We start from the raw sequence: 14,232 nt of genomic DNA, 5'->3' as shown, positions 1-14,232 counted from the left end.
TCTTCTAGAAAAATTGTTTTGATAAATTAAAATGAGTACGTACTGTCTCGGATTTTAATTGGGTTGCAACCGGAAGGTGATTTAGGTTTGTAATGTTTACTCTTTGCATTCATGCAAAGCACTATGATTTGAATGAAATACACCAACATCAGCCCTTTTTGGTTCGTTGCAGTGGGTTGGCCAATCATTTTGCAAATAATACAAAAGAAATAATAGGACTAAGCAACCCAATTTTCCATTCCTTACCAAGCTGCTTTGAGTGACAAGTGAGGAGGAGGAGGAGGAGGAGGAATAGATCGATGTGGACCTTGTAAGATCACGGAAATTCAGTTGGATCATCCTCTTTTTAGGGCAAAAAAGTGGGGGAGACAGAGGGAGGATATTCCTTTCTCTCATTTTAGAGTTTGGCATCTCTCTTTGCTCATTGCTTGCAACTCGAAAAATGGATGAGGTATTCAGTAGGATGGGTGGTAAGGTTAAATCCTCCATAACAGATTCCACTATCATGTCTATGCTGCACTCTAGAATGGACAAGGCACATGAAAGAGTCCACTCCAAGGAAGGAGTTATTGCACGTTTACATGAGATATCAAAGTTTTACGAGTTGGCAGTGATGCAGTTGGAAGGGTGTCTGAAGTTTGTTCTTGAAGAAGCTGACAGCAGTCTTGAAAGCAGTGATGAAGAAGCTTTAGGGGACTTGGCAGAAATCAGAGACCGTCTTGAAGGCCGGCTTATAGAAACTGAGCTGGCCATCGCAGAAAAGGATAGAGAGTTAACTGAGAGGTTAGAAAATGAAATGAAGCTCAGGCATGAATTGGAACTCAAAGAAAGAGAATTGGAATCTTTACGTGCCAATCTGGAGCTTGAGAGAACAAAGACCGATGTCATTGAGGAGCAGGTTCTTGGCAATCTGGTAAGTGGCGATGGGAATAGAGATGAAGGATTTTCTGAGCTGAAGGATTCAGTAGATCAGCAGGTGTGGAATATCAAACAGCAACTTGACCCTGAAGATGAAAATATTGATAAGAGGAGATATCATGGTTTTGAAAGCTTGAGGGTTGAGCAGATGAGCTCAGACATGGACATCTTAAAAGAAACCATGGGTCTTGCTTTTGAAAAGATGCAGAATGCCATTTTCTTGTCGGAGTTGGAGCCGACTGAGCAACAGTTAGGGTGGACAATTGAGAAAGCTGTAATAGTTATCCTGATCAAAGGTTTCATGGGGGATATCCAGGAGAATTTCACAGCAGAAGTAAGGAGGTGGCAGAAGCAAGTTTCCATAGGCTTGAGCAAGCATTTGGCGGATTTGATGAAAGAGATAACATGCTTGCAAGACGAACTAGAGCCTCTTAGCATCTCCCACAGCAGTCGCGAGAGCAGGATTTCTACGAAAATGAAAGGGAAGTTTTCATCAGAAGGGGACATTTCTTATACCCCTGACGATTTCACTGTAAGAGTTGGAACAATAGACCAGATGAAGCAGCTGAACGTAGAGGATTCTGAAGAAGACAGCGCGCACTACGTTTCTAAGATGATAAAGAGTCATGAAACAATCATCAGGAGAAAAAGTGAAGAGCTTAAATTACAGAAACTAGAAATTCTCAAGGAAAAAGGGTGTACATGCTATAGGAGATCAGAAAAGGGCCCTGTTAGTCCAAGACAAAGATTCCGAGATGTTACTGCAAAACTGGGAAATTTACTCGACTGGAGGGAAAACCTTGATGCATCTTTTGGCTACCATGGAGGTGAAGATCACGACGAAACTTCTTCAACGAAGATGCTGTATCATTTTGATATGAAAGATCATGGCACTGACGCTTTGGAGAAGTTGAATAGCATCTCAATTTCTCATGATGCAAATGAGAAACTGCATAATGTAATAAGAAAGCTGGAAATGGAGAAAGAAGATACAAATTTGCAAAATGTGATAGTAGAAGACACTTACATTACTCTTTTGGAAGGCTTAGTACATGAATGCTGCGCTGAGTTACGTAGTTATGACATTGCGATCCTGGTAAGAGAAGGTATATATGAACATATTTTGAAGGAAATTGTCAACGAGTGCGATGAGAAAATGCAAGGTGATAAGATTGAAGATCAGATTACAGAGGAGATGTTTTATCTTGTCTCCAGAGAGGCACTGAAGGATTGTTGCTGTACTCTCGACTCCGTGTTAACTGAGTGCCGGGATGCCAGAGCTGAAAGGAATTGTTTTCAAGAACATGCTTTAGAGGGAACAACAAGGGAGGAAATATTGTCAACCTTGTTCACAGAAAATTTCAAGGAATGGAATGAGGCTGTAGAACGGTGTGACGGTGAAAGCATAGTTAAGGAAGATATTGATCGGATTGCCTTTGAAGAGACCATCAGAGACATGGCAAGCACTCGCATAGTGAGCAAATTCAAAGAGTTGAATTATCCTGGGAATAGTGTGGATTGTGTTGCACAGGGTAATAGTTTTTTCGAGGACGTAGAATATTCAGTGAAGGAGGATGTCTTTATGGTTTTCCTTAAAGAAATGTCCAAGGAATGGAAGGCAGAGATAGACTCCTATGATTATGAAATCCTCCTCAGAGAAGAAATTTTCATATTAATTGTTGTGGAGGCAATGGCAGAAACTCGTACCATTTCTGGGGAAACTACAGCCCAGGATCGGTTCAGAATATTGGAAGATTTCACCTCTGCTGACAAGTTACATATAAGTCAAGACATTGGTAAAGAGGAGCATTTGGTTCAAAAACAAGATTCACAGCCAGAGCATATTAAATTCGAAAATTTGAAACGCCAAGCAAGTCCTGCAATGAAGGAATACAAAACACCCCTTCACGTTGTGGCACTGAAACATGAAGAACTGAACAAATCTCAGCACACGAGGGAATTGTTGACTGAGATAGATAGCACTTCAATTTCAGTTTGTAGCGAAGTTAAGAAAGCTTTGGAGCAGGTAGCTATGAGTAAAGGACTACTGAGAGAGTTAAGATCAAGTTTAGGTGTTGCTGTTGAAGATACAGAAAGATTTGATGACGAGGTCAAAGTAAACCTATCTAACTCTGATTTTACACCTATCCTGGAATTTTCTCAAGTATTAATGGACTTTAAGCGAATAGTGGAAAAGAAATTAGTGCTGAACATTTTAAGGTACCTCAATTTTCCATTAGCTCTCCCCCGTTCTCTAATGCGTTATTTTCACAAACTCTTATCCTTCTTCACCTATGATATTGCTTGAAATATACCGAGGGAGAATTTATCTAAATTGCGATTACCATCTTATAAGCTGATAGAGATGCACCCGGATTCCTTGCCATTGCTTCTGATCATGCTTGTTTCATTAGCTTTCTTGTGTTTGTTTTCCAAAATAAAATGGCAAAAATGTTTATTATGTATGATGTAGTGAGTAAGTTATATTCGTTGCTAAGAAAGTTGTTCGCTGTTTCTTACAGGGTGGAGGAAGCAACTCATTATCTGAATCCACTCGTTGAACTTGTTTCCTTGCAAAGGAGAGAGGATTTGCTTTATAAAAAGGCTTTTCTAAGGAGATGCGAGAATCTCAGAAGGGCTGAAACTGAGGTTTTGAGCTCATTATTTGTTCTCTTTTTTTACCAAATGGACTTCATTCTGTGGAAGTTCGCATAAAATTAAAGTTCTTCCTGGAAATGTTACATTGGTTTCATTAAGAGTTATATGTCTTTCTCCATATGATTGAATAGGTGGATCTGTTAGGTGATCAAGTGGATGTACTTTTAAGCCTGCTTGACAAGATATACAGGACACTGTATCACCATGCGCCAGCGTTGCAACAGTATTCTGAGGTAAGGCATGGCCTATTTTCTTAATCTTCTATATGATGCAGGTCTGTCATGCCTATATTGTATTGCAAAAGTTCTTTTTCATACAAAAACATTACACCCTTACATCTGAAAGTTTCCCCTGCTCACTGTCACTCTAATTATGCTATCTAATTTCCTTGACACACCATTGTTTTGATTGGTACAAGTGTTTCTTCTATGTTTTGTGCAGGTCTCGGATATTTTGAAAATGATCGAGGTAGAATTAATTGGGGCCGCTCGTGCTTCTGGCAAGTGACATCAGGATCTCCATGTCCGTGAAGAAATCCTTGGCATCCCACTAAATCGGTTTATCTAGGAGGTGAATCAAACATCAGAAAATGCTCAAACAAAAGATAATGTTGATATGAAACTAGAGGCAAGAGCGTTTCAGAATTCATTATGAGGAGGCATGCTGACAAATTACATGGTATCAAAATCACATCCCAAGACAGTATTGGAGATGTATTTATTGAACTGTGAAATCAATTTGCATTCAAGATAATAAGAACGCAGGAACCTGTTCAAGTTTCTGATAGTTATAGTAGTCCCTTACTCCTTCACGTGATTCTCCTACTCAAGGTGAAGGTACTTATTTTGGAAAATGTCGTCACTCTTTATAAAGTTGACTGCCCTTAATGATCTGCAGCAAAGTGATTGCATTGTCCGACAAAATGGCTTTAAAAAGTTGTGCATCCTGTTTATCGGAGTGCGAGATCTGTTCCATAGGACAACAGAATCAACAGTTTTCCTCTGGCCAATACAAGGATCCTCCCCAGTCTGCGTGATGTTTTGTGTGTCAGATTATTTCTAAAAAATGTTTACAACAACTACTCTTCTATTTCTCTCCACTGTCTTTCGGCTTACACTTCACAATGAAGATATTGCAAAAGCTCTTTCCCTTCTTGAGGATAAACCAATTCTTCATGGGGCAATACTAACCACCAATCAAGATTTTGAGAGTCTGAAAACTTTTAACAACAAAAATCTGCGAAAGCCACCACTTACTGACGACAAGATGTGGTAATCTTGGGTGACAAGAATTTTAGTGATTTCGTTAACAAGAATTGGCATTTGATGGTGGATTTCTATACGCCATGGTGCTACTAGAGCAAGCTTCTGGCCCCCGAGTATACAGCTGCAGCAACCATGATCAAGGGTGAGGCAATACTTGCCAAGGTGGATGCTACTGTGGAAACAATGTTGGCCGAGAAGTATAATATTCTAGCATTTCCCAGTTCGTACTTTTTTGTCGATGGAGTTCGTATGGACAATCATTATCTTGAAAGGACCAGGTTCTTTTAAGAATGTGTCATTGGATTCCTTGTTTTGACCTTTGATGTTGTTCAACTGTCAAAAGTCCAGGTCCTCTTACTTCGACTTCTTAAATTTTAAAAAGATTGCCATGGAGAACTTTGATACGATGGAGCAATGCCATTGCGATTGAGGTGAAGACTTGGATGGCATTTGAAGTTTCAATGAATAACATGAGAAAGAAGTTTTTGGTATAGTTTTAAAACCCGGATGAACTCCGAGTAAACCTCAATTATGATTTTCGTGGAATGTATCAGTTTGAATTTAGCTGTTTCTGCTCAAACAATAGACTTCTCTTGTTTGAAAAGACAAAAAAGTTTTAAAAACTAGGATGATGCTCAAACAATAGACTTGGATTACTTTCTATAGGGTTGACTCGGGATCACAGTAGCAATGGCAGTCTGCCTATCACTACCGCGCACAAGTTGACGGAAATTAGCAACATTGTTGTGTCTATCCTCAAAAAATAAATTATACGAGGAGCCTATTAGAAACTACCCTCATTTGGAGACAAGATGCCCTGGGACCGTTGCTATATGGACGAGCTTTTAGCCTATGCCAGTCTGCTGATTCATGTATTTTTTAGACATCCCATGTCATTACACATTTTTTGCAGGTGGGTTCATTGCCGTTTCTGTTTGCAAACCATGCATTTTTGTTTTCTTCCATGTGGGATTCAATAAAGAGGAAGAATCTTGGTCAAAATGTTGATCAGGCTGACAGAAGGAACAAGGTAATGGTTTCATTAGTAGGTTGATGAAAATGAACTAAAGGAAGCTCAAGCTAAATACGATGAAGATCGACAAAGGTGGCAAGAGGAGAGGAAAGATCTTACTGCTTCACAGAGCAAATCAGAGGTCCAAGCCCGCTTCCATTTCTCTTCTCTGTTTTGGTAGAGAAGGAGTGATCAGAGGTCCAAGCCTGCTTCCAGCTCTTGATTTACCCCTTCGAGCCCTTTTCTTTTCTAACAGCGTCCATGTTTTTCTTCTTTTGTTTTTATTATTATTATTTTTTTAAAAAAACAATCCTTATGAGTCGATGAACAAAAACAACTGTTTTTTTTTTTGAATTTTTGAATTTTTTTGAATTTTAATTTTTTTAAAACTCAATGAATAGAGACTACAGCATAGGACTAAGGTGAGGAAGTGTTTATTGTTGTGGTGTAGTTGTGTTTTTTTAGAAAGTTTAAATTTATTTTTTATTTTAAATTTATTTTTTTATTTTTTTAAAATTATTTTGTGTTGAAAATAAAATTTTTAAAAAATTACTTTTAACTTGCCAAATAATGGCATAAGTTTCTAACACCTGTCGAAGATATGTGTTAGAAAGAAAATCTCTTGACCAGAAAGGAAAAAAAAGAAAAAAAAGTACCGGTTCCTCAGGTAATTGATTTCTTCCTGGTCATGTTTCTAGATTTTCTGCTACTTCTCTGGCAACATCCCTCCATGTATTCCCAGATCACACTGCACCGTTTGCGCCTGGATCTTTTACTCGCCAAATTTTTCTTGATCTCATTTTCTTGAATGGTTAAATCTTGGAAATGGTTTCTTACGTGAAAAATCTTAGTTGGTTTTTTTTATGGTTCGTTTGCTGGAATTGGTAGGAGTTTGCTTGGTTGCTAGTGTGTCTAGTTTACTCTTTGTAATCGAGATTGAATTCATAGTCATTTGTGTGGATCTTGATTGTTAAGAGTAGGGGATGTGTTGGATCAGTGAGATTTTTCGATAAGATGGGAGCTTTTTATCTTTTTATTTAAAGGGTAGTGATTGGTTTCTGGGAATTTTGGATTTTGAGCACTGGTTGCTATCTATAAAGATAAAGATACAATAGGATGGTTAGATTTTGCATGTACTTATTGATCTTCTTGAGGATTGTGAGCACTGAGTAATTTAGTATGAATATTTTTTTATTTAGAAAATGGATTGTCTTTTGTCTTTTGTTTTGACGCAAATCAAAATCCACTTTGTTACTTGAAGAAGCCAATTGATATTTTACTGCAAGGAGCATCAGGTGCTAATTTAAGGTGCTCTCATCGTCTTTTTATTGCAGTACAGCGTTGGAGATTTCACGAAGCATGGAAGCCAACAGGGGTCAGAATGGAATTCAACTCTTACTTGCTGCAGAGCAAGAAGCTCAGCATATTGTCAATGCTGCTAGAAATGGTAAACACGTCCTCCCTTCTTTATGCTTTTGGTAGTAGAAATACATCTCTTTCTCTTTAAATTACTTGTCATCCCTTTGCTTGTGAAAATCCTGGTATTTGTGTTCTTTTCACATCCTTGTACAAAGGGCACTAGATAGAATTGGCTAAAAAATTACATTATTTTATGTGTATCTATGATGCTTTTTTCCCAGGTTGTTCGGATGAGACTTACCTAGTCCTAGATTGCATATTGTGTTTGTTTGGGTGGAGGGACATAGGACAGATGAGTAGGGGGAAGGAATGGACTTACCTAGTCCCAGGTTTTTCTCTCCTTCCAACCAAACAAGGAGCGGAGAGGTTGGGCTTCTGTTTTCCTCTGTGTTTCCTGTGCTCCTCTGCAACTTAGATCTGCATAACATGGTTTATAGGAAAATTTAAAATTGGACTTGCCGCTCAAACGTTGAATTGAAGCTTATGTTAGTTGTTTTGGAATGTGATATGGTAAAGCTTAAATTTTTGTACCCTGGAAGTAACTTTCACACCTTGTTAATTGCATTTATGATGTAATCAATCACTGCATTGGTGCAGATCTTGATTCTTACACGCATCTGTTTCTTTTTGTCCAGAAAAAATGGCTAGACTGAAACAAGCCAAAGAAGAGGCTGGCAAGGAGATTGCTGAATTTCGTGCTCAAATGGAATCTGAATTTCAGAGGAAGCTTGCTGAGGTAAGAACACAAAAGGGAAAAATTCCTGTTAATTCATTCATATGAGAACATTATGAATTAGGAAATATTAATTTATTTGCTAGTCACCTTTGCTACTTATATGTGTGTATGTGTGATAAATCCATCATGCATTCCTAGCAACGTATGATACTTCTCCGGCATTGCATATCCCGTACTTGTTCTCCTCTTTCCTTGAATGTCATTTCAGGCATTCTAAAGAGTTTGGCCAAACTTGGTCATTCTTACTCCCATAATTTCTCGTCATTTACTAAAGTGAAACTTAAGTCAATCCATGATCTGATTTGAGCACGTTGTTGTATCATTCAAGAGCTGACTTGAACCTCCTTATGTGAACATCAAACAGAGCAGCGGTGACTCTGGTGCTAATGTGAAGCGGTTGGAGCAAGAAACTGAGGCAAAGATTGGTCACCTGAAGAAAGAAGCCGCAAGGATCTCCCATGATGTTGTACAGATGCTTCTGAAGCATGTTACAACTGTGAAAAACTAGGATCTTACTTGGCCTAAGTAGACAGAGGTGTTCAAATACTCTCTTTTGCATGTACTTTTTGAACTTGAAGGTTGGAATTCCAGCTTGGTGAGAATGCTTTTGTTCACTTGTCTAATATGTTTATGACTTGTATTGTTTGATTATGTTACTTTATGCAACAATTAAATCTCTTGTGAAATAAATTATCCCTTTCCATATCATCGAAAAAACAATTTTTTTTTAACAAGTAAAATCTTGAGTTCCAAAATCATTGTTGATTTTGTGGTGATTTCTCCCAACTCCATTGCTTCTATCCGCTAAGATCAGGATGTAGGCTATTTGCATAAACATAATGTCTATGGGTGTAGGGGAAATAAGGGTATTTAAAAGATGAGAATGGAAATAAAACCAAGTAATTTCACATATTTTTTTTACTATATTATACTTGCACAAGAAGAGATAGGGTATTAAAAAGAAAAAAAATATTATAAAAAACTTCAAATAATATTGTTTTAGCTGTGGTTAAATGGATTGAAACCGCATTGTTTTTAGTTATTTTGGCATAAAACTACGTCGTTCTTTTCAAATAAAAAAAGTGATATTAAATTTTCTTTTTAGTTGAAGGAGGGGGGAATTAAGTTTTTTCATTGTTTGGATATGCAGAGGTGGAAGTTGTAGAGGCAGCAATGCGTTCGCATCGTCTGCATCTGTTTCTTTTAATGGTTGGGCTGCAAGTGTCCAACCCAGATGTGTGGGCTTTGTCGCCTCTTGGGCCCGAATGGTGGGCATGGCCCGTGCCCCGCCCTGGCCAGCATCTTCCCACCCCTTATTTTTTTCATTATTTATTATTTAATCAAATTAATTTTTTATTAGTTATTTTATATATTTTTACATGAATTCATTAACTAAAATTAAATATCCTTTCAATATAGACTGATTATTATCTAGTCTTCTAATTTGATTTTTAAAAAAAAATAAATAGTTAATTCCATCCTTTTTGTTTATTGATAAAAACTAAACATGTTCATATGCATGGTATATTTAAACTCAAATATAAAATACTAATATGATGTTAAATACTACAAAATACATATTAATTAAAAATTTTCAATATTTAATATTGATTGCATTTTTATTCCATTCACTTAAATTTTAAAATTGAGTGAATTGTTAAAACAATTTTATAGACTTATCCGCAGCAACAATGCGTGGACACAATACTTGTAAAGCTAGAGTTTTTTTTTTAAAAGAAAAAGATACATTTTGGGAAATTTTGTATATTTTTTTATTCCCTTGCTTTCCTCCAAATTTGGTGGAAATTTATAATGAATAAAAAAGGAACTCCTTTAACTCAAGACTTGTCTGATTTCGATCCCCTTTCCTCAGACAAACACATAGTGGAGCATAGAAATGTGGGTAGAGTACGAGGCTTCTGTCAAGGTCAAACCCCCATAACCATTTACAATTCATATTTGGAGTGGAATGATTTTGGCTGTCCTTGTTAATGGTGCAATGCTGAGAAATCCTGCAAGATTTGCTCCACCACTATCCCACTTGCTAAGATGCCCACCCCAAGAAGAGCAGGCCTTACTCTTGATAGCTCATTTTGACTACTGTCCTCTCGTTCCCTGTTATACATTGCCCACGCCATTGCCGGTGGGAGAACTCCATAGAGAATTGTCATGCAGTAGCCTCCCTGTTCCACATTGAAGAGTCAGCGATCAGAAAGATCGGTTCTCTAGGTTTTACTATTGATCTGTGTGCTCTGATCCAAAACATGCGTTAGCATTCCTTTTTTAACGGAATGCGCTAAAAGCTAGTTGTTTTTAGGTGTTTCTTCTTAAAATCCTTTTAGTTTCATGTGTGCCTTTGCTTTGCATCCTTGTAGGGACTTACAGCGATGTCTGTGGCGGCAGAGAATCCATCTGGAACAATGGTTGAGACAACTAGCGTCGGAGCAACTGCCATTGCCTTTGCCGTGAAGGTGATTTTATTCCTTTCCCACCATTCACCCAGCCCAATTGGTTCCTGTAATATCTTTGCATTTTGCGCTAATGATACTATTAATGTTATGGATAGGAGAACTTGTGCTGATAAATAATCACTATGAGGCAGAATTAGAAAAGGGGAAAAAAAATGTTACCTGTAATGTTCGTGTTGCTTTCGAAACCCTATAGAGGTTCTTCAGTTGCTCCTTCAAGAACTCCAAGAAGCCAAGGAGAGTGCCAATCAATGATGTTGCTACTGCAAGAAGTGAGAAGGCCTCTAACATATATGAAACCCCACTCCATCTCTCACTGATGCAAGGACCGTGCATCATAGATATTAATTAATCTCATCATTTGTTTATTTGTTGCTAAATTATGAATTACTTTAACTAGAAAATTACTGAGCATCCCAAGGCTTAATATAATATGCAGTCTAATTACCTCATAAGCAAAACTGGATCAACAACTTGATCAGCCTGGGCAGAAAGGCCAAGTGCAATTGCATCCCAAACAAGCAATGCCAGCAAAGGAACAATGCTGCCCAGCAAAACTGAAGTCCTTAGTCGCTTAAGGTCACCACCCAAATAAGCACAGAGAACTGCAGGGATATTGAATAGCGTAAACGAGGAGGCTTTCTGTTGATAAAAAAAGTACATATTTTGGAGAAAAATCTATTTACCAGGTGCTAGATCATGATACACTAAAGCAAAAATCATCACAGGAATTGTAGCAGGAACTTTTCCCCAGTCACCACTTCCCTCCAATCCTGACCACCCTCCGAAAGCAACAGCTATCACCTCAATCGCTAGTAGCAAACCTGTGCATTATTCCCTCCTCGATGTTAGGATTCATATGTAGCCATTGAAGTAACTAGCCCGGTAACATGTTACTGATGCAAAAGTAACACAACGTTTCCAAGAGGAATAGGGGAAGCTGTCCAAATAAGTGGAATAGTGTGGAGGCATTTTATTGCATTTCTTAGCATGATTTTAACAACAAAATCATCGTATACCTATCATGGAAGCAGTAAGCCATTGATTGACTTGATCAGTTGCTTGAGTCCCACCAACGGAAACTAGCACAGTGAATATAGTAGTGAAGAGGCAGGATGAAACTGATTCTGGAAGATTTACCAAATGAAAAAGGATCTCTCCAGACTTGGAACTATAGGCAATCATGGAGGTGTAACCCAAGAAGACATAGGTAATGGTAGCCAAGGTTCCACCCCAGTCTCCTAGGGTCTCTTGAGCCATAGTCCTAATAGATATGACCTCTAGTTCACCCTCATCTTCATTTTTCCCTTGCTTCCTCCTCAAACCCACATTGATCTCAACAAGCAAAAGTGCTTCAATTAGGAGAAAACCCCAACATACTATCATGCATATTGAACTTGGAATGACTCCCTGAAATGAAGGTTTTGATACATTAATTAATCATAACGAATGGGATCATTTCTGAAATGGCAGTCTTTAGCATGATTGTAAATAATCATGGGAATATCATAAGTGTCTGTTAATCACAGCTGCGTTGAAAGCTTGAATATGTGAGTGGAGGAGAGAGAGAAAGGGTAAGGGAAATCTTTACTGCAGGAGAAGCTTTCTGTGGCAGAGCAAGCATCCCAGAACCAATACTGGTACCTATAATAAGAGCAACAGCACCAGCAACAGTTCCTTTCTTCTCAGTTACTTTAGCAGGCTCCTCACTTAATTCTACAGGAGCTTTCTTTGCCTTCATTACTAAAGGCCTTTGAGTTGTAATTTCCCGTCGCTCTTGCTTCCATCTGCAGGCAAAGGCAAGATAGCCGCGGCTGGAAGAAAAGAAACTGATGGTTAAATTTATGCATCAATACAAAGAGAAGTTTCAGAAAGAATCAGAGAAGGGAATTCCTTCATACATCCTGTACTTGAAGAAAGCTGTGGTGTTCTTTTGTTGCCTTCTAATCAATGGTGGAATCACAGTGACATTTTTGTGACTTTTGGAGTGCAAGGAAGAAGATGAAGGCATGCACTGTGTATCCATGTGACAAAGGAAAGAGGAGCTATGGAAATGAATGGACCATGAATGCAAGTGCCCTCCATATATCTTGGAAGGGGACCATGTTAGAAAATGACTGATCGTCCACGGGATATTTTGCAACAATGAGTGATCCGAGTGCTTGAAAATTGCTTTTCATTTCCCAACAACAACTTCATTCCAAAAAAAAAAAAATGACGAGTTGGAACTCAGATGTGCATGTAAAATCCACGATTCCAGGCCAATAACGTGAAAAGGGTCTGTTTAATCAAGGACCTTCTCCATTTTTCTAGCAAAAAGAGCTCAGCTAAAAGCCCATGAGTCCTCGCTGTAACCTGCGGAGATTTTTGGACCACGCCAGGGTGCTGCAGCATATGGACCATATTCTTAGATGTGCCCGGACGGGATAAAACCGGGCCCCTTTAACCACAAATAATCAGCCTTCATTGAAGCCATTTTCTTTTTCCGGCCTACTTTAACCACAAGAAATTGGGCCCATTTAACCACAAGAAATCGAGAGTTGAAACAAGGGATGGAATGCAAAATGTTCTCTTGAGATTACAGTTTTTATACACTACTACCTAGTCATGGATTATCAACGATTTGATTCAGTGGTCGAAAATGGGAGGAACCCTTTATTCAAAACCTTTGGACACCAGGATCCAGTAAACATGGAATCAAAAGGTCAGCAACCAGTAGGATGGATTGTGACATAGGAAGGTAAATAGAGAAGGGGTTAAAAGATAAATGTGACGAGGACCACAGAGTTATGGAGGTACGGGATATCAACTTGATGAGAAGTGACAAAACCACCACGAGGCAACACAAGTGAGTTGTTGTACAGAAGCCAAGACAGGTTCTTGCTCTTGCTATACACAACACACTTCAATGGCTTGTTCTGCTGTCCTCTGTAGACATCCAGTCACTGCAAGCCCATCCCCTGCTCGCATCTATTGTTTGTGTTTTGTTGTGATTCCTTTAAAAATTTAATGAAGGAAAAAAAAAAAAAAACACAAAGTGGGTTGATGAAGCAAGAATTTACTAAGTATGGGAATGACTTTGGAATGTTGGAGGTATAATTAAGTCCGAGGAAATTCTCTCCTGTAATTATTGTCCTTGCTGCGTGTGATTTGGGATGAACGCTTAATAGGAAGTTTAGTGGGCCTTAATATGATCTTCACCGTGATTAGTGGAGTGAGTGCTTCAGTAAAAAAATTCTATAATCTCATGGATTAGGGTCTCACTATCACTAATTCGCTATGAGAGGAGATGTGGAGAGAGATACCAATGTGAGTGGCGATGATTTTCCTACACAACCCTTTTCGTGTCCAAAAAGCTAGTGAAAGTGAACTCACAACCAAGAGAACAGCCATGGAAAGATAACGAAAGAGACCCTCTAAATCTTCTTGAATCCAAGACGGAATTGGATCGGAGGGAACTTGTAAGGTTTGGAGAAATTAAGATTTTATTGAAAAACTGTAGTAAACGGCTTAATGATTGCCCGCAAGCTCATGTACAGTGGAGCATGGTTGAGATTTACAGGAATATATTTAAGAATATAGTAATAGTTGTGGTTTAAAGTATTTTTTATTTAGAAAAATATCAAAATAATTGATATTGATAAAATGATTTAAAAATTATAATTTTAATTAAAAACAAATTTATATTTTTAAAAAATATAATTTCAAATAATGCTAATATATATTTACAATATCATTATCAAAACTCAATAAACC

At 38.1% G+C, this 14,232-nt stretch overlaps 3 protein-coding genes across 6 annotated transcripts; 2 read left to right on the top strand and 1 right to left on the bottom strand.

The window, feature by feature from the left end:
- Positions 1–145: 145 nt before the first annotated feature.
- On the top strand, positions 146–4,463 carry LOC118059978 (uncharacterized). Its single transcript, XM_035073046.2, has 4 exons — positions 146–3,138; positions 3,441–3,567; positions 3,708–3,809; positions 4,018–4,463. The coding sequence occupies exons 1-4, from the start codon at positions 443–445 to the stop codon at positions 4,081–4,083; spliced, it is 2,991 nt and encodes a 996-aa protein (XP_034928937.1). The 5' UTR covers positions 146–442; the 3' UTR covers positions 4,084–4,463.
- Positions 4,464–6,356: 1,893 nt separating this feature from the next.
- On the top strand, positions 6,357–8,659 carry LOC118059976 (V-type proton ATPase subunit G 1). Of its 2 annotated transcripts, none has more exons than XM_035073044.2 (4): positions 6,357–6,520; positions 7,188–7,300; positions 7,908–8,008; positions 8,373–8,659. In XM_035073044.2, the coding sequence occupies exons 2-4, from the start codon at positions 7,213–7,215 to the stop codon at positions 8,514–8,516; spliced, it is 333 nt and encodes a 110-aa protein (XP_034928935.1). In that variant the 5' UTR covers positions 6,357–6,520; positions 7,188–7,212; the 3' UTR covers positions 8,517–8,659. The 2 variants fall into 2 exon arrangements, with proteins under 2 accessions (XP_034928935.1, XP_034928936.1); XM_035073045.2 differs by having other exon boundaries at positions 6,395–6,520; positions 7,193–7,300.
- Positions 8,660–9,653: 994 nt separating this feature from the next.
- Positions 9,654–12,605, bottom strand: LOC118059975 (uncharacterized). Of its 3 annotated transcripts, none has more exons than XM_035073043.2 (8): positions 12,378–12,594; positions 12,068–12,290; positions 11,496–11,886; positions 11,163–11,300; positions 10,925–11,081; positions 10,639–10,792; positions 10,392–10,523; positions 9,654–10,191 (listed from the first exon to the last, which is right to left on the bottom strand). In XM_035073043.2, exons 1-8 carry the CDS (start codon positions 12,500–12,502, stop codon positions 9,997–9,999), a joined length of 1,515 nt encoding a protein of 504 aa, XP_034928934.1. In that variant the 5' UTR covers positions 12,503–12,594; the 3' UTR covers positions 9,654–9,996. The 3 variants fall into 3 exon arrangements, 2 of the variants coding, with proteins under 2 accessions (XP_034928934.1, XP_034928933.1); XM_035073042.2 differs by having other exon boundaries at positions 10,392–10,532; positions 12,378–12,592; XR_012170944.1 differs by having other exon boundaries at positions 10,050–10,191; positions 10,392–10,546; positions 12,378–12,605.
- Between the last annotated feature and the right edge of the window lie 1,627 nt (positions 12,606–14,232).

This window comes from Populus alba, chromosome 10, assembly GCF_005239225.2.
Source record: "Populus alba chromosome 10, ASM523922v2, whole genome shotgun sequence".
Taxonomy (NCBI): domain Eukaryota; kingdom Viridiplantae; phylum Streptophyta; class Magnoliopsida; order Malpighiales; family Salicaceae; genus Populus; species Populus alba.
This window is presented reverse-complemented; position numbering and strand designations above follow the sequence as displayed.

Excerpts from the sequence above, each read along its gene's own strand:
- LOC118059976 (XM_035073044.2), top strand. The coding sequence starts at position 7,213 with ATGGAAGCCAACAGGGGTCAGAATGGAATTCAACTCTTACTTGCTGCA. Across the intron at positions 7,301-7,907 it reads TGTCAATGCTGCTAGAAATG|AAAAAATGGCTAGACTGAAA; the intron begins GTAAACACGTCC and ends CTTTTTGTCCAG. Across the intron at positions 8,009-8,372 it reads TTCAGAGGAAGCTTGCTGAG|AGCAGCGGTGACTCTGGTGC; the intron begins GTAAGAACACAA and ends AACATCAAACAG.
- LOC118059978 (XM_035073046.2), top strand. The coding sequence starts at position 443 with ATGGATGAGGTATTCAGTAGGATGGGTGGTAAGGTTAAATCCTCCATA. Across the intron at positions 3,568-3,707 it reads TCAGAAGGGCTGAAACTGAG|GTGGATCTGTTAGGTGATCA; the intron begins GTTTTGAGCTCA and ends ATGATTGAATAG. Across the intron at positions 3,810-4,017 it reads CGTTGCAACAGTATTCTGAG|GTCTCGGATATTTTGAAAAT; the intron begins GTAAGGCATGGC and ends TGTTTTGTGCAG.
- LOC118059975 (XM_035073042.2), bottom strand. The coding sequence starts at position 12,502 with ATGGATACACAGTGCATGCCTTCATCTTCTTCCTTGCACTCCAAAAGT. Across the intron at positions 10,793-10,924 it reads GATCCAGTTTTGCTTATGAG|TGAGAGATGGAGTGGGGTTT; the intron begins GTAATTAGACTG and ends TCCTTGCATCAG. Across the intron at positions 10,192-10,391 it reads CTGCCGCCACAGACATCGCT|GGAGGCTACTGCATGACAAT; the intron begins GTAAGTCCCTAC and ends AATGTGGAACAG.